Source organism: Protopterus annectens, chromosome 9.part0 (assembly GCF_019279795.1).
Source record: "Protopterus annectens isolate FY-2018-M chromosome 9.part0, PAN1.0, whole genome shotgun sequence".
Lineage (NCBI taxonomy): Eukaryota > Metazoa > Chordata > Ceratodontiformes > Protopteridae > Protopterus > Protopterus annectens.
The window spans coordinates 695,394,689-695,414,330 of NC_056743.1; the positions used below are offsets into that span (position 1 = coordinate 695,394,689).

At 39.4% G+C, this 19,642-nt stretch overlaps 1 protein-coding gene across 1 annotated transcript in view; it reads right to left on the reverse strand.

Annotated features, from left to right (window-relative positions):
- LOC122810570 overlaps positions 1-19,642 on the reverse strand; it is a 945,872-nt gene that overhangs the window by 621,130 nt on the left and 305,100 nt on the right. Inside the window, exon 9 of the mRNA XM_044082150.1 lies at positions 8,549-8,722. Within this exon, the coding sequence (XP_043938085.1) occupies positions 8,549-8,722 (174 nt within the window). The remainder of the gene's footprint in view (positions 1-8,548; positions 8,723-19,642) is intronic.

Below are 19,642 nucleotides of genomic sequence, written 5' to 3' on the forward strand. Positions count from 1 at the left end.
TACGATACTGAGTAGAGTGATTTGACCCTGTACACATAGGGCAGGTGTTATAGGCCATGGATTCTCTTTGTGAGGTATTTCTGTGGCCTTTCCAGTTGGTGCAGGTGTTTGGAGAGGTACATACCAAATGGTGCGTTGTACTCAATTACTGGCCTAATAAGCGAGGAGTACAGAGAGGTAATAACCTTTTTTTCTGGATGCAATCTCTTTACGTATGAGATGAACCAAGTAAAAGGCTTTTCTGACCACTGCCACTACATGATGGTCGAATGTGAGATTGTTGTCAACTTGTGTACCCAGGTCTCTCACCACAGGGAATGAAGCAATGTTCTGCTGTCAGGCTGTCAGCAAGGAGGTTCTAAGGTAATTTACACTTGTATATCCCTTATGTACCTTCCACCTTTGGACTTAGGTCATACATCAGACACATGGCATGAGGAAGGCGCCTAGGTTTTGGTATGCTGGCTGGACATACAGCTACACTTGGCAGAATATCTCATCAGTTAGTAATACTGCAATAGTTATCTTTCAAGGACATAGCAAGCTTTTAGATAGTTCAAAATTTAGGCAAGACAGAATGTTACAAGGCCTGAAATGAAGAATTCTGTTCAAACACTACTTAACTATCCTGTGCTGGAACACATTTCTCCATCCTCTAGACTACAAAAGTTTATAATGGCCAAATAATGTATCCTTGATGGTGAAGTAACTGAAACCAAGATAAGAAAATGATAGAATAAGAAGGAAGATGGTATTCTTAGTTCAAATGAACAGCTTTTTTACCTAATCCTATAACTGCCCTAAACCGAGGTCCTTTTCTAGAACTTCAAAAATAACCAGAAGATTTAGTGAGTAGACAGAAATCATTGTAGTAGTAATTTAGTGGAAATTTAAACAGACTGTTCTGTTCCCTCCACGTAAGAGAGTTACAGTGATGGCTTTATGCTGGTGTCTCATCCTTTTACCAAATATTAATAGTCATAATTAAAACCGGTACCACAGAGCTGATCCTGATGATCTTGTTCCAGTGTATCAGGAGTGCACACACTTTTCAAAGACCCTGAAGTTATTTTTTTTTTCTTAAGCAAGGCTTGAATAAAAAGGCAGTACAGTTGAGAGGGTAGCTTCAGATTTTCGCAGCATGTCCAGATTTTTGCCTCATATTTTTGATCTGTTTTTCATAAAATTGTGTTTTTTCTGGCAAATCTATGGCAAATCACTGAATATGAGCTTTAGACTTCATATTATTCAGAAAAGTTATACTAATGCAAAACTTGTTGTTCTATCAACTTTGTAAGCCTGTAAGAGCAAAATTTCAAAGGTGTCCCTATTTTGGGCCTAAGTCCCCTATTATTTGCAACTTTGCCCAAATTTCTTGCTCTAAGTCTAAAGTCTAAGATTTTGAGAGGTATGGGGGGGGCCGTAAGACGGAGGTAGGGGTGTATGTGTGTCATACCTCTCAACTGTAGAGATTTTCACAGAATGTCCAGATTTTTGCCTTTTGTTTTTCGTCTGTTCCTCATAAAAACTGTATTTTTTTTTGACGAACCACTGCGATGATGTAAGTATTAAAGTTACAAACAATTACCTGCATTTGAGTTTCAGACTTCATAGCCTTCAGAAAATGCATTCTAACACAAATCCTGTTATTCTAGCAACTTTATAAGTTTATTAGAGCAATATTTAAAATGTGTCCCTACTTTTGGGCTTTTGTCCCCCCCCCATTATGACAAGCGTTGTCTAGATTTACTGCGCTAAGAGGTTGACAGGTATGTTTGGTGTGTGTGTGTGTGTGTGTGTGTGTGTGTGTGTGTGTGTGTGTGTGTGTGTGTGTGTGTGGGGGGGTGTAGGTTGGCTGGAGGTGTGTGTGTGTGTGTGTGTGTGTGTGTGTGTGTGTGTGTGTGTGTGTGTGCGTGCATGTGTGTGTGTGGGGGGAGGGAGGGGTGTGTGTGTGTGGGTGGCTAGGAGGGATGTGTGTGTGTGTGTGTGTGTGTGTGTGTGGGAGATGGGTGGGAGGGAGGTGTGTGTGTGTGTGTGTGTGTGTGTGTGTGTGTGTGTGTGTGTGTGTGTGTGTGTCGTAAGAAGCATACCCCTCAACTGTCCAGATTTTTGCAGAATGCCCAGATTTTTGCCCCATTTGTTTGTCTGCTCCTCATAAAAATGACTGAAGTTACTAAATAATATCAAACATTTGAGATTTAGACTTCCTAACCTTTAGATTAGAAAAATGCATACTAACACAAATCCTGTTACTCTAGTATTTCTATGTTTATAAGAGCAATATTTATAATATGTCCCTATTTATTTTAGGCTTTGTCCAGATTAGCAAATGGTATCATTATTGTGGTATAGAATTTTATAGTGTTAGTGGCACAACACACAGCATACTTGCATTTTGATGCAGTAGGTTGTGGGTTCTACATTTTTAATGTAACATAGGTAATTTATTCTTCAAGGACAGCAGGCACTGAATTTGTAGATGAAACACTGAAATATAAACGTGTTTCCTAGCAGCAACCTTTTCATTAGTTACAGATCTCTTTACTGTGGATTTATTCAGATGACTTTTACTTCTGCAGAGATTAGGCATATTGACTGATATTGGTGGATTGTAATGACAGAAGTTTGAATGGCCTTTTTTGGCTGAGATGTTCTGAAATGGGTATTTTTGTCATTACTGGTTCATACGTTTTGTTTCATTGGTTTCTGGAAAAACGTTAAAAACTATAAATTTAAAACACACTCTAACAACTGGTGCTGTATTTAACAAGGGATATAATTTAATTATATATTATAATTTAATTACACATTCAGGAAGGTGAATCAAATAATTTTTGCATGGTCCTAAAATGTGTGCAAGGGACCTATGATTTGAAAAACCCAAAAGGTAAACATAAAATCCGCCACTGATTAGATACATTTTCTTTGAATGTGGGTTTCAATGCTGTTTCAGTGAATGTGAGTTTCAAAGGCAGAGAAGTTTTAATGCTTAAGCCTGTTTTCATTGTGAGACTGCATTTCTTTATTTAGCAAATGTCTGTCAGTGTTTGTGCTATAAAAATTGAAATAAAAGTTTTAAATTAAATCCAAATATCTGTAATCATTGTAGAAGTAAAGCAGAAAACAGTATTTACACTGCAAGTTTTCAACAGCGTTTATGGTAAATGGGGATAATTAGCCAAGTAATGGGACAATGGAATGGTTGGGGGGGGGTTGGGGGTTGACCCAAACGCAACTTATGCGTACCGCCACCTTTTTGTTTACAAATAAAAACACTGATAATATGTAGTACATTCTTTAACATTAACTATTAATATCAGTCTAAAAACACAATCCAAAATATAGGGGTCCACCAAAATATTTCCTTTATAAAAGGGGTCCTCCAGCTTGCAAAACCTTGGAACCACTGATCTAGTGGAAAAGAAAAACAGTGTGAACTGTGACCTAAGCTATTCAGCAAGGCACCAAGATTCCCAAGAAATGTAGGCTACAGTCAAGAAAATAAGTTGTCTAATTTACTTTCAGAGAGTCCTGCCATGTTTGTTGAAATAAATTACGGCCATTCTGTCTGACATCACCAAGAGTGGTTCATCCTTCAGAAGAAACTCCAAATCCTGAAGGGCTAACAGAAGTGTCCTCAGCTTGACTCCATCAGGTCTGAACCACAGCTACCCAAACTGGATGACATATCCAAGATAATGAAATGCAATGAAGAAAAAGGCAGAAAGGCAAAAAATCATCTCCAGGTTGTGAAATGTCAGCAGGGATATAAGACCAAGAGCACTTTTGAAAGGGAATTATTGTTCTGCAACTGCTGGCATCAAACAGTCCACTACAGCAGCTACATGTGCAGACAAGCCAATGTCACTATAACCATCACCTCTGCTATAAGCCCTAAGGAGGTGTAACAGAACATGGGCTTGAACTTACCCTCTGAGATATAAGCCAAGAAGCCATACTCCTGTGCCCCTGAAATATTTCAGCTAGAAGGAAGGCATGGCCCTGGACAGCATCAAGTACAGCTCCTATGAAGGACAGACACTTTAGTGGAAATAGGGATGACTTCTCCAAGCTGACAGTAACCCCTAGCAAAGGTAGCCAGGACAAAACTAAAAGTAAGGTATCCCTATATGGGGCTTTAGCAATCAGTAATTTCAGTGTGAAAACACTATGAGGTTTAAAAGCTGCCGAGGTTTTGTCACCATAGCTAATATATACGCAACTGCCTTGGCAGAAGAACACTAAAGCTGATAGTTAGTCTCAAAACACGGCAACAATGCAACCACTGGCAATGCATGGTCCACTGAAGGATCATAAAAAGGCTAGCTACTACAAGTCCAAATTGCCAAAGAAGTGCATGAAAATCCAGGAAACAATATCTCTTGAATCCCCTCCAGTAGAAAATAGCCTCAACATAGTGTTGCACCATCTTGAAAATTTTTACAAACTATGCAGGTGGCAGGGGTTGACTTCTCACAGTTTGTTTTGATTTTCAGTTACTGAAGTCATGGGAGACTTCAAACCAGCTCTGCTGGAAAGAGATAACTGCTAGGGGTCTACAGCAGGCAGTTATCCAGATGTGGAACACAAGAAGGTCTCTGCTGTAAGGCCTCCAAATCACTATAACCAACACCTTGGTAAAACTTCTGTGTCAGACAAAAAGCCAAACAGAAGCCAATTGTCTTAGGAAAAACACAGGAACATTCAATGAGACTCTATATCATGACATGCTAACAGGGACTCATCATGCCTCTTCCTGATATCCAGAAGTCCAATGAAAAAAGTGACATGACAGTGTCTTGGATGTCTATGCACACCTCTGCATAACTGACATTAAAGCTTTAAATTATGAGTTTTGGAAAAGGCTGATGAACACTAAAGTGTTGGAAATGAAATAAATGAAAGTAAAATCACTTCCCTTGTTCCCCTACCAGAATGTATTTCACACCCTTTGTACAGCTAAAAATGGGTCTGACACATGAGCTTCTGTGATGCTGTCTGGTCTTTTAAAGGATTACTAGCTGAGGAATAATTATTCAGTCCTTCACTAATTGCTATAAATCACAGCAACTCTCTATGACATCTAGGGCTCATCTATCTCAGGTAATGGACCTCTACTGTATAGAAAGTCTGCAGAACTGACCTCCCACCAGGGCAGCTACCTATGGAATACCTAGAGTAGAACTACTGTTGGGACAACAGAGTTAATGAACGCTTAGTGACACTGGATGGAAGATGGAGATCCTGAAGCTTAGTCTACCACCTTAGGCATCTATATGCCTTTTTCTTAGAGATGTAAAAAACAAAAGTTGGGAGCATCACACACTTTCTCCATGGTATAGCTTTGCTCCTTTGCAAAACCTCTAGAAGACATTTAGGTCAAGAAACACCAATGGTTTGTTTTGTTTTCTTTTTTTTTCTATTAATGTAGGTGTACCTATGTCACAGTTTAAATTGTGATTTAATAAAGATGTTTAACAAACAAATACCAGGGTGATGGAAGCATCTAAATGCAGTATCCAAGACTTTATGAATGATTTTTTTATTAAAAGATAGCAGGTCAAACCATGATGCTCTGTATGAAACAATACACAAGACAGCTGTCTTAGCCACCAAAAGTACTGGATCAGAAAGTTGTTGATAAAAAAGTTGAATTTCAAAATGAAAAAGTAAAAAAAAATTCAACATCAGAAACTTGCCATTGATTCTAAATCACTGCTCACATAACCTCAGGAAAAGGGCATAGTCTTTACCTCTGAGGGATTATGAACACAGATATGTAATATTTAAGCAACAGAGGTTGAGGGTGCCCCAGTCCCTAAAATGAATGATGCATGTGTCACCCTGCAAACAACAACATTTTTGCATTTTAGTTTTATGTTGTGCTGATGAAGATTTTTTGATGAATTTCTTGTCATATACCTATTGACCACTAAGCCATGCAAAAAGTATTCTGTTAAGCTTCACCATTCCTGCTAAGCATGCCCAAAACATCATAAGAGATGGGTGTGTAATGGGGTGATCTGAGCATTTTGTCATCTGCTTCTGTGAGTGAAAATACACCCAACATCTGATGCCTCCATCACATTTCTGGTCACCATTACATCTCAGGTCTCCAGAGAGGATCTACAAGCAGGCAATGTACCCCTGGATATGCACCTGTAACACTTCCTTGAAGACAAGAAAGTAAGGTCAGCTTCATCATTCCTCTCATATTTCATTTGACTGTCATAATCAGGGTTTCGTTCCTCAATATCATTCTGAAATTTTCTTTTTTTATCCATGTTGTCAGACATTGACTTTTAATTTGATTTTCTGACTGGCAGCTTTCCACATGGGAGATCCAACACATATGTGGTATCAAAAGTGCAATAAACGACATACACTCCCATCTGAGAAGGTCTGTGCAGTAGCTTCTCTGTGAAAACATGATCCTCAGAGTCAGAAACAATGACTTGGTTCACTATAGAAGTCTTAAAATCACCACACATGACAAACATCTAAGGGACCTCAAGGCCAGTGTGACTAAAGAAAATATATTCTCCCCCAAATCTGTCAGTTGCCTTGAATTGCTTAAATGGTGGCAAAGTGGCCAGATCCTATGACTTCTAAGACTTGTACTAAGCTAAGGAAATCACAAAGAAATCTGGCTATGGATGCCTTTCTAACAGAAAGGGCCATCTCAGTTTCCATGGCCATTAACAAACCTCTACAAAGGTGCTTTCAGAACAAAAAACAATATACCTGTGGACCAAAATCAAAGCTGGGACAACAAGTACTAGTCTGGTTACCTTTAAGGCACATCTTGATGATTTGATAGGTAGACATACATTTATACCAGGGTTATCATGTACATCCTTTCTGATATGAAGGTACGCACTAGCTAGTGCATGAAAAGGGTGCCAAGAAATATTAAGTTTGTCTACTGAAAGGTCTATATGGCTAGGCATGTTATGATAACTTTGATCACTTGCATAATAGATTCTATGTTCCTAAGCTTATAGATCCATCTCTATCCGCCCAGACAGGCAAAAATTCACTTTTAGGAATGGTAGAGGAATTGGTTGGCCACTCTGAGGTGGATCTTATCTTCTGGAGGGACTCCTCAAAACAGTGATCCCTCAGGTGAAGGATTTCTAAAACACGGGAGCTCATTACACCTATCCACCATCAGGAAATAAAACTCCAGCACTTCAGACTATTTAAAAGCAGAAAAATAAGAAGAAAAGAAGAAAATGGTCTCTTCCTACATCCCCTACTTCAATACATGAGACTCTACTGCGTCCCATAAGCAGGTAGCCAAAACTAGTTACACAGTAAACACTGGTTTCATGTACACTGGGAAGATACACAGCAAAACTGGCACATAATCATAAATGTTCACTACAGGGCAAGTCATCCAACTTGCTGAACAGTGGTCTCCCATGCCTTCATGGCTATTTACCACCTTATGATTAACAGGCTTGTGAAGTCTAGCAATGGAAACAGAAATACCAAGAGCCAATAATCTGATGCAGGTAAACCTATGGGAATGTTTTCAGTCCTCACTAGCATGCACTTAGCCCCTAAGGGAGAAGTAGAGGGTTTGATCCCTTAAGCCTACAGAATGGTAATGCATCATTTACTAAAGATATTCCTCACCTTCTAATGGAACAGCAAGACTTTATGTATAATGGGAGGTAACAAACGAGGATACACCTTTCTGTTCAAACTACTGTATGAAGATGATGACGTGAACAGCAGTCTTTGCCTGAAGAATAATGACCTTGACAACAGAATAAAAGTCAGTGCTGCAAGAGTGAACTTCATAGAACAGCCCGTCCTAGAATCTTTACATCTTGTTATCTTGCATGCTAGCTTTAGTTATGGTGACAGCTGCTACTGGCATGCTGAAGCACCAGGCAAAGCAAGCAACACTTCTGAGAGCCCTGACACAAGGTCTGACTCCTGCAGAGACACTTGGAAGGTCTATGCTTTACAGGCACTGACAGCTGGACCCTTTCACTAATGAGCACTACAGACTCACACTGTGTAAGATACTGGAAAGCAATGATTATTACTGGATTGTTTATGACTCTTAACCCAGGTGCAGGGATAAAAGGGGTAAGCTTCAGAGAATGAAGAGACTTGAGATTTAAAAGGCTACACAACATCTCAAACCAAACCTCTCCTTCCTCGTTAACCTTTCCTTTAGTTACTTCAAGCTAAATGCTTCAGTGTTATGACTGTTGCTCTTGATGCTATAAGATGTTTTTGGATTAAAAAACTGCAAACTGGTTAACTGTTTCATACTGCTTTAGTAGAAATGGAGGTCTCTCTCTCTTCTGTGATTTACAACACCCAGTGTCTGGTCTGTGTTTGATATTTTAGTGGTAATTGCAAATCAACCACAATATAATGTGATATCATATTAGACCATTATTCCACATGACCATAATAATTGCTACAGTCAATATACACTTAGATCTGATCAAAAGCTACTGCTTAGTCATGTTAATACCAATAACCCTCTTGCATAAACAAACACAAAGCAACCTTATAATTTTACCTTTGAACGTAAGTACTTGTAGTCATATTCATGAAGTGGCTTCCCATCCAGCAAGATCTCTCCAGAATGAGGTTCATAAAACCGTTCTAAGAGACACACGCAGGTTGACTTTCCACCCCCTGAAGGCCCCACGAGTGCTGTGATCTCACCAGGATTCACTTCAAAGGACACATTCTGAAAGAAAAATATCACTGTAAATACCCAGCCATGATAAAAGATATCTGGCACTCAATGTTCTATGTGCATGCACTTATTTTATCACAATTACTAGCACCCATATATTTTAAAGATACAATTCATTAGATGATCATCTAACATTCAATTCCTTATAGGACTGGAATTTTTTTTTCCCTGTTTTCCTGTAAAGGATTGGGAGTCTGATAAAGTGACAAATGAACTGAGATGTATAGAATGAACTGCAGAAGTAAAACAGCATATGTATTTGGCATGGAATAAAAGGTATCATGGATGGTAACTGGTGATGAAGAAAAAAATAAGGCTGATGCTGGCTCTGAGGTTGGAGAGGAAGCCAATAAGTTCTTGTTGAGCAGATACAGTACCTGAATGCTCAAATGCTGGAAAGAATGTTAATGACATACTTAAAAGCAGAAACAGAGGGTTAATAAGGAGGAAGAGAACCATACTCAGAGGGCAGCTCTTAATCTTGTGACTGTGAGATGGGAAGTGCCCACATCTAGATTTGGAAGGGACAGGGAAACAGTCTAAGCTTTGATAAAAACTAAACAAGTACAAACAGTGAAATCTGCAATAAAGAAAACCAATCCCTTGACCTAGTCTTAACATATGCAGAAGGCATGACAAAGATAAGACTCAAGAGTACCAGACAACAGTGGCCACACCACTGTATATTTTACCATCCCTAGAACAGTATTGGAAAAAGTCTCAGGACAGACATTTGGGATTACTGGAAATTAGGCATCAGTTGGTTAGAAAATAAAATGTTGAATAACGTTGAAAGATTGTAAAATCTAAAACCAGTGAGAAGCTTTGGTGCTGCACTGAGGAAGGAAACGAATTAAGAAACAGGAGGTGTGCAAAAAATAAAATAAATAAATCTTGAATGATGTCCCCTCTCCTTCAACCCTCACTCTGGTGATGAGGAATGAAAGGGCCAATTGGCCAAGGGAGGAATGGATGATCAACAGGAAGCATTGGCAAAGAACTGTAGAAAAGAGATGAACAGAAAAAAAAGGTCAGCAGCTAGAATTGAATTTATAATGTTTTAAAAAGTTAAGTTACCTTAAGCTGCACTGATGATGAAAAAAATGAATGAAAATAAACAACTTAAGCTGAATCTTGCTAGGCAGTATGAACAAGTGGTGGAAAGAACCAATAAGATGTTGAGGTGCGCAGAACAAGGAGCAGCGTCTTTTTCAGGTTCATAGATTAGTAGTAGGTTAAGTGCCCTTATGACCTATTTTAAGCCTAACCAATTACCCTAAGTGAGAACCAAACCCTGTACCTTATGTCTGTAAAGTAAACACCTTAACTATTATGCCATCCCCAGACAGGATGATGTTGATTTTCACACAGTATGCTGATAAATACAAAAAAAAAAATAAGCATATGAGATTTGGGGGACATAAACTGAAAGATGAGTATTTAATACAGCATACAGTGATTGAAACTGTAGACTCATTTAAGGACCTGGGTATATGGGTAGATTCAGCTATGAGTTTTTCTAATCATATCAACCAGTTTAATTAATGATGGTTATAAAACTACAGGTTGTATAAAAAAGATTTATAATGTCTAGGAAATCAAAAATAATGAAGTAATTGTTTGTTAGTTACATTAGACCCAAATTTGTGTATGGAATAACAATATGGAAACCCTATAAGAAAACAAGCATGAATAAATTGGAAAGAGTACAGAGGAAATATACCAAGGGTGTCCATGCATGTGAAAATTTAAGTTATGAAAGACTAAAATATCTGAACTTGTACAGTGTCTCTTACATATATTTAAAAGGAGATCTTATTCAGGTGTATAGGGCATTTAGAGACAACTACCTCTGGGAATGTTTGGGGTTATCAAAAAGTACTAGAGAATCATCAGATAACCTATGGAGAAGATTCTATAGGAATGAGAAGTGTACTGATTGGTTCTCTGACAGAGTAGCCAATGCATGGAACAGACTACCAAATTACATTAAAGTAAGTACTAGTTTAGATATTTTTAAGAACAGCCTGGACATTTACTGTGTGAACAAGTGTTTTGGTATATTGGCACACTAGAAGGGCATTAATGGCCGTGCTTGAAATATCTGAATGTATGTATATATTGTAAAGGACACTGGTAATGAAGCTATGTGTACAACTTTGTAAGACACTTGGATGAAGGGAAGTTAGGCTGGTAGAAAGTGTTACCAAAGGGGTGAGGGATATGGATGGTCAAGGTTATCAGAAGAGACTCAGTTGTACATGAACACATTAGAGAATAAAAACAAAAGTGAAAGGGGTGTGCATCAGAGATCAAAAGATTTTAGATATTCAGCACATAAAAACATACGACGAGATGACATCTCAAGATTAGCTTCTTCTACAAAGTGTTTTAACATATGCTAAAATATATGCAGAACAATCAGTAATTCTTCTTATAAGAACATGCCAAAATTCATAAATTGGCTATTTGGATCTGTTTATAATAATTATAATATGAAGAATGCTATTTCCCTTTTATAGGGTGACTTAACTTATAAAATGACACCCAAATCAATTTGTCAACATATTACTAAAGGAAATCTTTACATATTATCCCCAGAAAACAAACTAATGTCTTATGCACAATACTGGAGAATATTCAGTAGGACGTTTCGGAACAGATCTTTCATAACACCTGATAAAGTTGCAAAGATTGACTCCTCAAAAAAATTAATCATGTTGGAGATGTCAACAGAAGATAAAAGCTGACTGGACTCCTATCTTTTATGACTGTACTGCTATTAAAACTTACTGAACTGATATAAATAATTTTCTGCAGGCTATACTTACAGACTATCAACTGAAAAATATCCACACACCAGGTAACCAAAGGGAAGAAGAACAGCAAAGTCCTCTGTAGAAAACACTCCTCTATTGAATAAAACCACAGTAGTTTATATGCATATAGTAATAGTACAAGGGTATGTTTCTTTTAATTGTTAACAATGTAAATTTTAAATAATGCAATTAATAGGCATTAATTGGTTTATTGTCAGATGTATATGAATGCTGGGAAATCTTGATGGTATTGTTCTGAAGAAGTCCCTATGAGAGGGATGAAAGTGCTTAACTACTGTGGTTTTATTCAATAAAGGAGTGTTTTCTACAGAGGACTTTGCTGTTCTTCCTCCCGTTGGTTATATTTACAGATTCCTTTGCTTTAACTAAAGCTTTAATCTTATTACATGTAAATGAAAGTATTTACTTGAATGCAACAAGCTTGTATTTATTTTGGACAATACTAGCAATTGTCAGAAAATGTATAACCAGGAGGTGGAATTCCAATACAATAGCTACACTGGAGGATTTTTTTACCCTTGTTGAAGAAAACAGCATAGATGGAAATCAAGACTAAAGAACTCAGCATTTATCCTAGGCCATTAGTCAACAATCCGTGGAGAAAAGTTTTATTACTGATAGATACTCTACAAATGGATTCTGTCTCATTCTAATAATCATATAACAAAACTGATTATCTTTGCTTCATGAATATACTGATTTCTTTACTTATGTCAGGCTGAATGTAAATACTGTACATAGTATTTAATTTGAATTTAGAATATATTATGTATGATGTAACATGTCATTTGTTTGGAAATAAAAACTGAGTAAAAAAAGTGAAAGGGGCATGAAATGGATATACTACATTTTTTTGGAAATAATGGAGTCAAACAGATAATAGAGTTAGGGAAATTATGACAATGCAGCAGCTAGAAGGGGGAATATAAGGAAATATTACTTGTGAGATAAGATCATGGAATGTATTGTCAGAGGCAGTAGTAGAGTTTAAGTCATGAGAGGGGTTCAAAGTTCCCTGGACATAGACACAGAGTGGACAGCTGTGTAAGGGCTAAAAGCAGCAGGATTCAAACAAACTCTACAAACCACAGTTCTTACTATGTAAGGAAGTTAGCATGCAACCTAACCATGTCTGCATCTCCTTCTGAAACTATGAACACATATCTGAAACACTCTGGCAGTATAAGATATCACAACCTGCAGCACCACAAACTCACCTGGCAACATGTTAAAAGAGTAATACAACACCCAAGAGCATGTATAACTCCTGCTAGGTATACATAATCTCTACCTCTTACCTCTGTAGTCTAGACCCTGTGGAGTCAGAGTACACATAAAATCTGTTTGTTACAAATTTCCCAAACTTAGGCAGCAGCATAGATTGATTAGGCTGTTGCCCAAGTTTGCTCAGTAAATCTAACTAAACAAGTTTAATCATGTAAAATTTGCTAAAAAGTGAGTCAATGACATAAATCAAAACAGTCTGCAATAGTTTTATTTTGCTGCTCTTGGCATTTAAGCCAGTTTTTTTTTCTCAAGCTGTGTTAATTAAGTGGTATATTTTTTTTCAATAACCAGCCTACTATTAAAAACAAACTTATGTACTTATCATAATGATACAGCAGCACTGTCTGATTTTCACCCAGTTCAACACATGGGTTGTTGGATCCAATTGGATCGCACCTCGGCACAACCTCTGAAGCTTCAGGGATCCATGGCTCTGACTCCTTCCCTACATAATTCCATCTAATCTACCTTAGTACCTAAGATCGAGTTTGCCCCACCAACTAAAAATTTAGAGATCTAATAACCCTTTTAAGGTTAATTACTAACTTGATAGGAAACATCTAGCACAGGATAACAGTCTGAAAGAACTGTTTAGAGACAGGGTGCAAGTGAGATCCATGTCACCAGAAGTCAATAGATGATAATTTGGAGGGGGCAGAAGGGAGGTTGAACCTGACAAAACTCAGACAACACGGATCTGTCATTATGTTAAGTACATAACTTTTGTATCCAGTGTTGTCTACTTTTGTCCAATTCAACACATGGGACAGATTCCCAATCTATTTTTACCTGGGTGGCATCAAAGAAGCATGTTCATGAGAATGATGGAACCAAAGGAGAAATGTGATCTAGACTGTACATCCAATTTATAATAAGGCACATAGATGTGAACTATTGACCAAGATGCAACAGCACAAATATCAGTGGGAAGTCTTTTCATAAAGGCTGTTGAGGTGGCTTTCGCTCTTGTGGAATGGGCTTTTGGCTTAGGCCCTTTTTTGTGTACAGAAAAGAAATATAATTTGCTAACATCTTGAAAGCATAACCTCTGAAACTGCTTTCTCAATTTAGGTCTAGAAAAGGCAATAAATAATTGGCCAGATTTCCTGAGGTGTTTCATTCTAAGGAGGTAAAATCTGAGTTGGAGATGAACATCCAACATATACAGAGTATAGTCAAGTATATTCATCTTTGCTGAAGAATCTGGGAAAAACACTAATAGGTTAATGGATTGGTTTAAATTTGCTTTGGATGCCACCTTAGGAAGGAAAGATGCATTAGCCCTTAAACAAACTCTACCCTTGTGGTAAACCAGTTAAGGGGGTTTGCAGAAAGTGTCTGTATCTCTGAAATTCATCTGGCCGATGTAACAAGACACAAGAAAAATTGTCTTCCAAAAGAGGAACTTGAAATCTGCTGGTTCAAAGTTGAGTTAATGGTTTGAGCAAAATAGTAATATCACATTTAGAGATAATGGGTCTCTGATTGGGGGTTGTAGAAGGAACGCTTCCCTCAGAAAGGCTTTACAGACTTTAAGAGATGCTGTGGAGGTATCATTCTGACCTATGTGAAAATATGAAATTACAGCCATTTGCACTTTGATAGTAATAAAATTGGAATCACTGTGGAAGAGCTCAGTCGGAATCTCCAATATGGAAGGGATGGAAGCAGAAAAAGGATCTATTCCTTTCAGCTTAGCCCACATGGAAAAGCTTTTCCATTTGCCATGATAAACCTTTTTGTTGGATTGCTTTTGGGTGGCTGAAATAAACTGAACAACCGATGATGGAATCCTAGCATCTCTAATCAATGTCAGAACTGGAGGAACCAAGCCATTATTTTTTTATGGATTTCTGGTCCAGAGGAGGCAATATGGCCAGGTAAGTCAAGAGATTTGGATACTGATCCAACATTCATGGGGGTTGTACTAGTAGAGGCCACAGAAACAGAAACCATGTTTGGTGGGGCCAGAAGGGAGCAATGAGAATCACTCTGGCCTTGCACCTTCTTGCCTTCTGAATGAATTGGTTTGTTATGGACAATGGGGGAAATGCATAAAGGAAACGTGGGGGTCCATTGTGAACCACAGCGTCCCTCTGTGACTGTCCCTGTGGAGGGATCAGGGCAAAGTAAATGCTGCTCATCTTGCTTAGGTAGGATACAAAAAGGGTGAAGCACGGTTAGCTCCAGAGAAGAAAAATCAAAGCTCTCACTGCTGGACTGAGGGACCACTGATTAGGCATTAAGACAGTTCTTTACAATTTGTCTGCTAACACATTGGATGTCCCTGGGATGTGCATTGCTTTCAGAAATTGGTGTGAAGACATCGCTGATTGCCACACTCTCACAGTTTCCCAAGAAAGAGGGTACAAGTGAGTTCCTCCCTACTTGTTGATGTACCAGACTACTGCCATGTCTGTCTGTCTGTATGAAAATCAGAATGTCAGATGGGCAGAAAGTCCTGAAATGCCTGGAATGCTAGGTGGACTGCTCTCATCTTCAAGACACTGATGTGAAGATTGGCATCTAGATGTGATGAAGAATCTTAAACCATTCCCCCTACGAAATGCCCCCCTCACCTACAAGTGAGGCATCCGTGGTTATGACAGCCAATGGATGACCTGTGTGAAAGGAGCGACCTTCCATCACTAATGTATTTTCAACCAGCTGATATGATTTCTTCATACATAAGTAATGCGAATTTTGGCATGTAATGGGTTGTTTTGAGACCACTGCCCAGAAAGAGTCCACAGGAGCACCCTCATGTACAGCCCTGGCTACAGGGATCAGTAGTATTGTGAAGGGCATTAGACCCAACAGCCATAAAAATGACCTTACTGAGGGTAAAAGATGTTAAAGCACCTGTATTGCTACTAGGCGTAGGGAGAATACTCAGGAGTGGAGTGACTTGGCAATTTGTAATGCTGAGTCCAGGTAGCATCCAATGAATTCTAGTTGCTGTGACAGGTCCATATGGCTCTTGGTTAAATTTATTGCGATTCCTAGGTTTTGTTTTCAAAGGAGCTGATGGTCCAGATGGTATAAAAGAAGATGCGGGAGGTAGTAGTGAAGAGCCGATCATCGAGGTGGGGGAAAACTTGAATCCTTTACAAATGTAGACATGCTGCAACTTCTGCATTTATCTTGGAAAACATCCTGGGGGCTGGATGAGTCCACAGGGCAGTGTTCTGAATTAGTAATGACTGTCTCCCAGCCGGAAACAGAGAAATCTCTTGGAATGCCTCTCTATCTTTATGTGATAGTATGTACCTTGGAGAACTTTTGAGCACATCCAATCGTCTTTCCTCAGAACAGGTGATATGGACTGGATCGTGACCATCTGGAATTTGTCTGTTTTAAAAACTGATTTAAATGACTCGGATCTAGAAGGGGTCTGAAGTTCTCCTTCTTCTTGGGCACCAAAAAAGAACCTTGAACAGACTCTGGACTCTAATTGGTCTCCGTGGACTTTTTGGAGGACTTTATTTTCTTGCAGCTTGGAAATTTCTGCTGCTGCAGCTTTCTACTGACTGGGTGGAATGTTGGGAACTCTGTTATTCTTTTTTCGTTGGGGAAAATGAAAAGGGAATTCAGTAACCTCTGGAAATTATGTACGGAACCCAAGAATCTGTTATGTTTTGCAAGGTTTGTAGGCACATGGATGGGCATCTTCAGTCTGCTTCTAGTCTGCAGAGGCCATTCTGCGGTCCACTTCCGCTTCTTGGGCAACATCCCTTTGAGTTACCCCCTCATCTGCCACAACAGGTCTGAACCCAGGAGTATCATGATAATAAACCTATGATATGTGGGATTGCATCTTCTTGTCACCCCTCTGATTCCTAGAGAAGGTCCATTGAGGGATGGAAAGACGAATTCCCACTCAGATAGGGTTTTACCATCTTGTTGATGGTTAGAGTACCTTTCATCTTTGGCCCAAAGAGTGTTGAACCATCAAACGGGGGATTAAAGAAGGATATCTTAAAGCCTTGTGTGAAGTCACAAAGTTGTATCTAGGCATGTCAGCATACAGTAATGCTGTTGCCTGCTGACCTCGCCGTACCATCAGCTGTATTAGATAACAGTCTCATGCTAAAATTCAATATAGACTGGAGGGTAGTGATCTGAGAGTCCACAGTCTCCTGGGCATCCACAGGTAGGTTACTGGAGAGAGACTTGCAGAGCTCTTTACTCAAGTCTTTCTGGAATCATGTTACATAAGCTAAATATCAGTGCTCGAAGGGGAAGGTCATTGAAGCATATGTCCTTTTCCCAAACCTGTCCAACCCCCTAGACTCCCTGTTAGGGGTGGACAGAGTAACTTTCTTTTGACAATTCCTTCTTGGTGGCCACTGCTACCACCAAGGAATCTACTGGTGGACTTCTGGTCCAAAGCTTCCTGTCTTTGGGTGCTGCCAAGATCCTATCTGTTTTTGCAATATTATTTCCATCACATAGGGTCCTTCCACGCCTGTTGAGTCAGTCAAGGGGACAAATGGGTGGTACTACCCAGGAAGAAGTTGAGCCAGAACCAAAGGCCTCCAAGAGCACAGTCTCATCCAGTGAAGGGTCATATGTTGACCATCCCCCTCTTTGTTTTTCAATTCTAGGATCACACCAAAGGTATTGTCTCCTGAGAGGAATCTAGGGGAGCCTTTAACTTCATCCAAATCTGCGTCTACTGTAAACGACTCCAGAGATGAGTCTATGTGCTTCCACTTACATGTCTGTTTCCTGTAAACCTGAACTGCTGGGCAGTCAGACAGGTTGGAATCAGACTGGGAACTAACATAGTGAGCTGTCTCAAAAGTCTGTGGTGCCAACTATCCCTGTCAGATAAAACAAAGGGAAGAAGAAGCAAAATCCTACTGAGGTTGGGTTGGAGCTGAGCTGAGTGGTGACACCTCTCTCTTGGCACAGACAAAACCCTCTCAAAAAGCCTTGAAGGCTGAAGCCCCCATATGCCTTATGTGAGATGATCTCCTACATGACGAAGAAGGGAACTTCTCAGCACCAACAGCCCTTGGCCCTGATAACTTTGGAGTCAACCCATCCCCTTGAGCCCTGGTACCAACACTTCGGTCCTAGACTCTTTCTAATCCACATGGTTTAGTGTTGAAAGAAACATGGATACAGGTGTAGTTGATGTGGCATGAAATGTCAGCTCCAAAAAAATGTGGTCCATTGCAGGTCGGGTCCAAGATAGTCAGGTCTGATTAATGGACTGGTAATGGAGACAGAAGAGATGCTGCTAGACCAGTACTCAGTGGTTTTAGAGACAGCACTGAGAGAACCCAAAGCTGAATTTGCATTCTCTAGAACTGCCTCATCATTCTGTTGACAATTTGCTCTGTAAGGCTTCTGAATGACCAAACTAAAACAGCCACTGAGGGTGGTCTCAAAAATCTTATCTCCTGAAGAATAGGAGAATGTAATCCCAGGCTTACAGGTTCAGGTGAGAACTAGAACTGAGGAGACGAAGGTCAGGGTCTGAGGTACTGATGGATCTCCTAGGAACACTAGGATCCAGACCAGCCAAAGCACTAGTATCAGGAGGCCTCTCCCTGGTTCTCCAACTTCTCTTTTCCTCTTTCTTTTTCTCTCTTCTACTTCTCTAGCTTCTTTTTCTCATTGGGCTCCCTTGGCTTCAATTTTGGTTTGTCATGCTTCCTGGCTGGAGAGGAGGCAGCAGTGGATGAAGATGATGCAGCAAGAAGAGAAGATCTGTCTGAGGTAGAAGAAGACCTGTTACTATCTCCATTTCCCCTTGAGTTTAAAGTGTCCTAGTGCCAAAAGAGGCACAGGATTCACAATCAGTACTGAGTTGGGCAGCGTACAAAACAGTACACACATAAGAAATGTGGCTCTTTAGGGGGGGGGGGAGTTGTGACCGTTGGACATCTTGACCACATTAAAAACTGACCAATAAACACAGCAAAGAAGTAACTAACAATGAGCAGAAAAACAGCTATTCTATGGCTTAACCCTAAACTATGTAACATACTAAACCTTTTCTTTTTCCTTTTTTTCTTTTTACTACAGCTTAAACCAAAAACAGCAACAAGAAACAATCTGGAAAGACAAGTCTCTCAGTAGGACAGAAGGTCAGAAGGATTTGCAGAGATACCAAAAAGGATATGCTTTCTGAAGAATAAGTCCTCATACAAAACATGTCTGATGCTTCAGGTGGCAAATGAGGTCTGAAGTACTAAGGTAGCATGCAGGGATTTATGGGTAGGTAAAGAGTCAGAACCCTGGATCTATGAAGCTACAAAGATGGCGTGGAGGTCAGATTCGATCAGCACCAACAACCCATGCGCTGAATTGGATAAAAAAGACAACAGCTGATCTGTTTTTTTTTTTTTTTAAGACAAAAAACACAGAACTTCTATGAGATCATTGCTTATCTGCATGTGTAAACATATATTTTTTTGAATAAAAGTCAGAGAAACACAAAGGCAGACATTGAGATCAAGAGTAATACTCACACAGGTATCCAGCTATGGCAGTCTGGTGTAATGGTTTCAAGCTATAATGGCCAGCTTTGCAGGGATTGCTACAAAAACTGTGTCAAGTATTGTCTGTCACTGAAGAGTGAGCAGGCATGTATTATGCAGTTCGTGCACTGCTGCAGTACCCCTGTTCCAGGCTCTAGTCTGTAAACTGCAGAACAGAACCTAAAAAATCAGCAAATTGATTCTGCTGCTTAGTATAACACGTGGAGCCAAGCACATGCCATGCCAAATTATACAATTTCTAATTAACTGGTAGACAAAAAGACAATCTT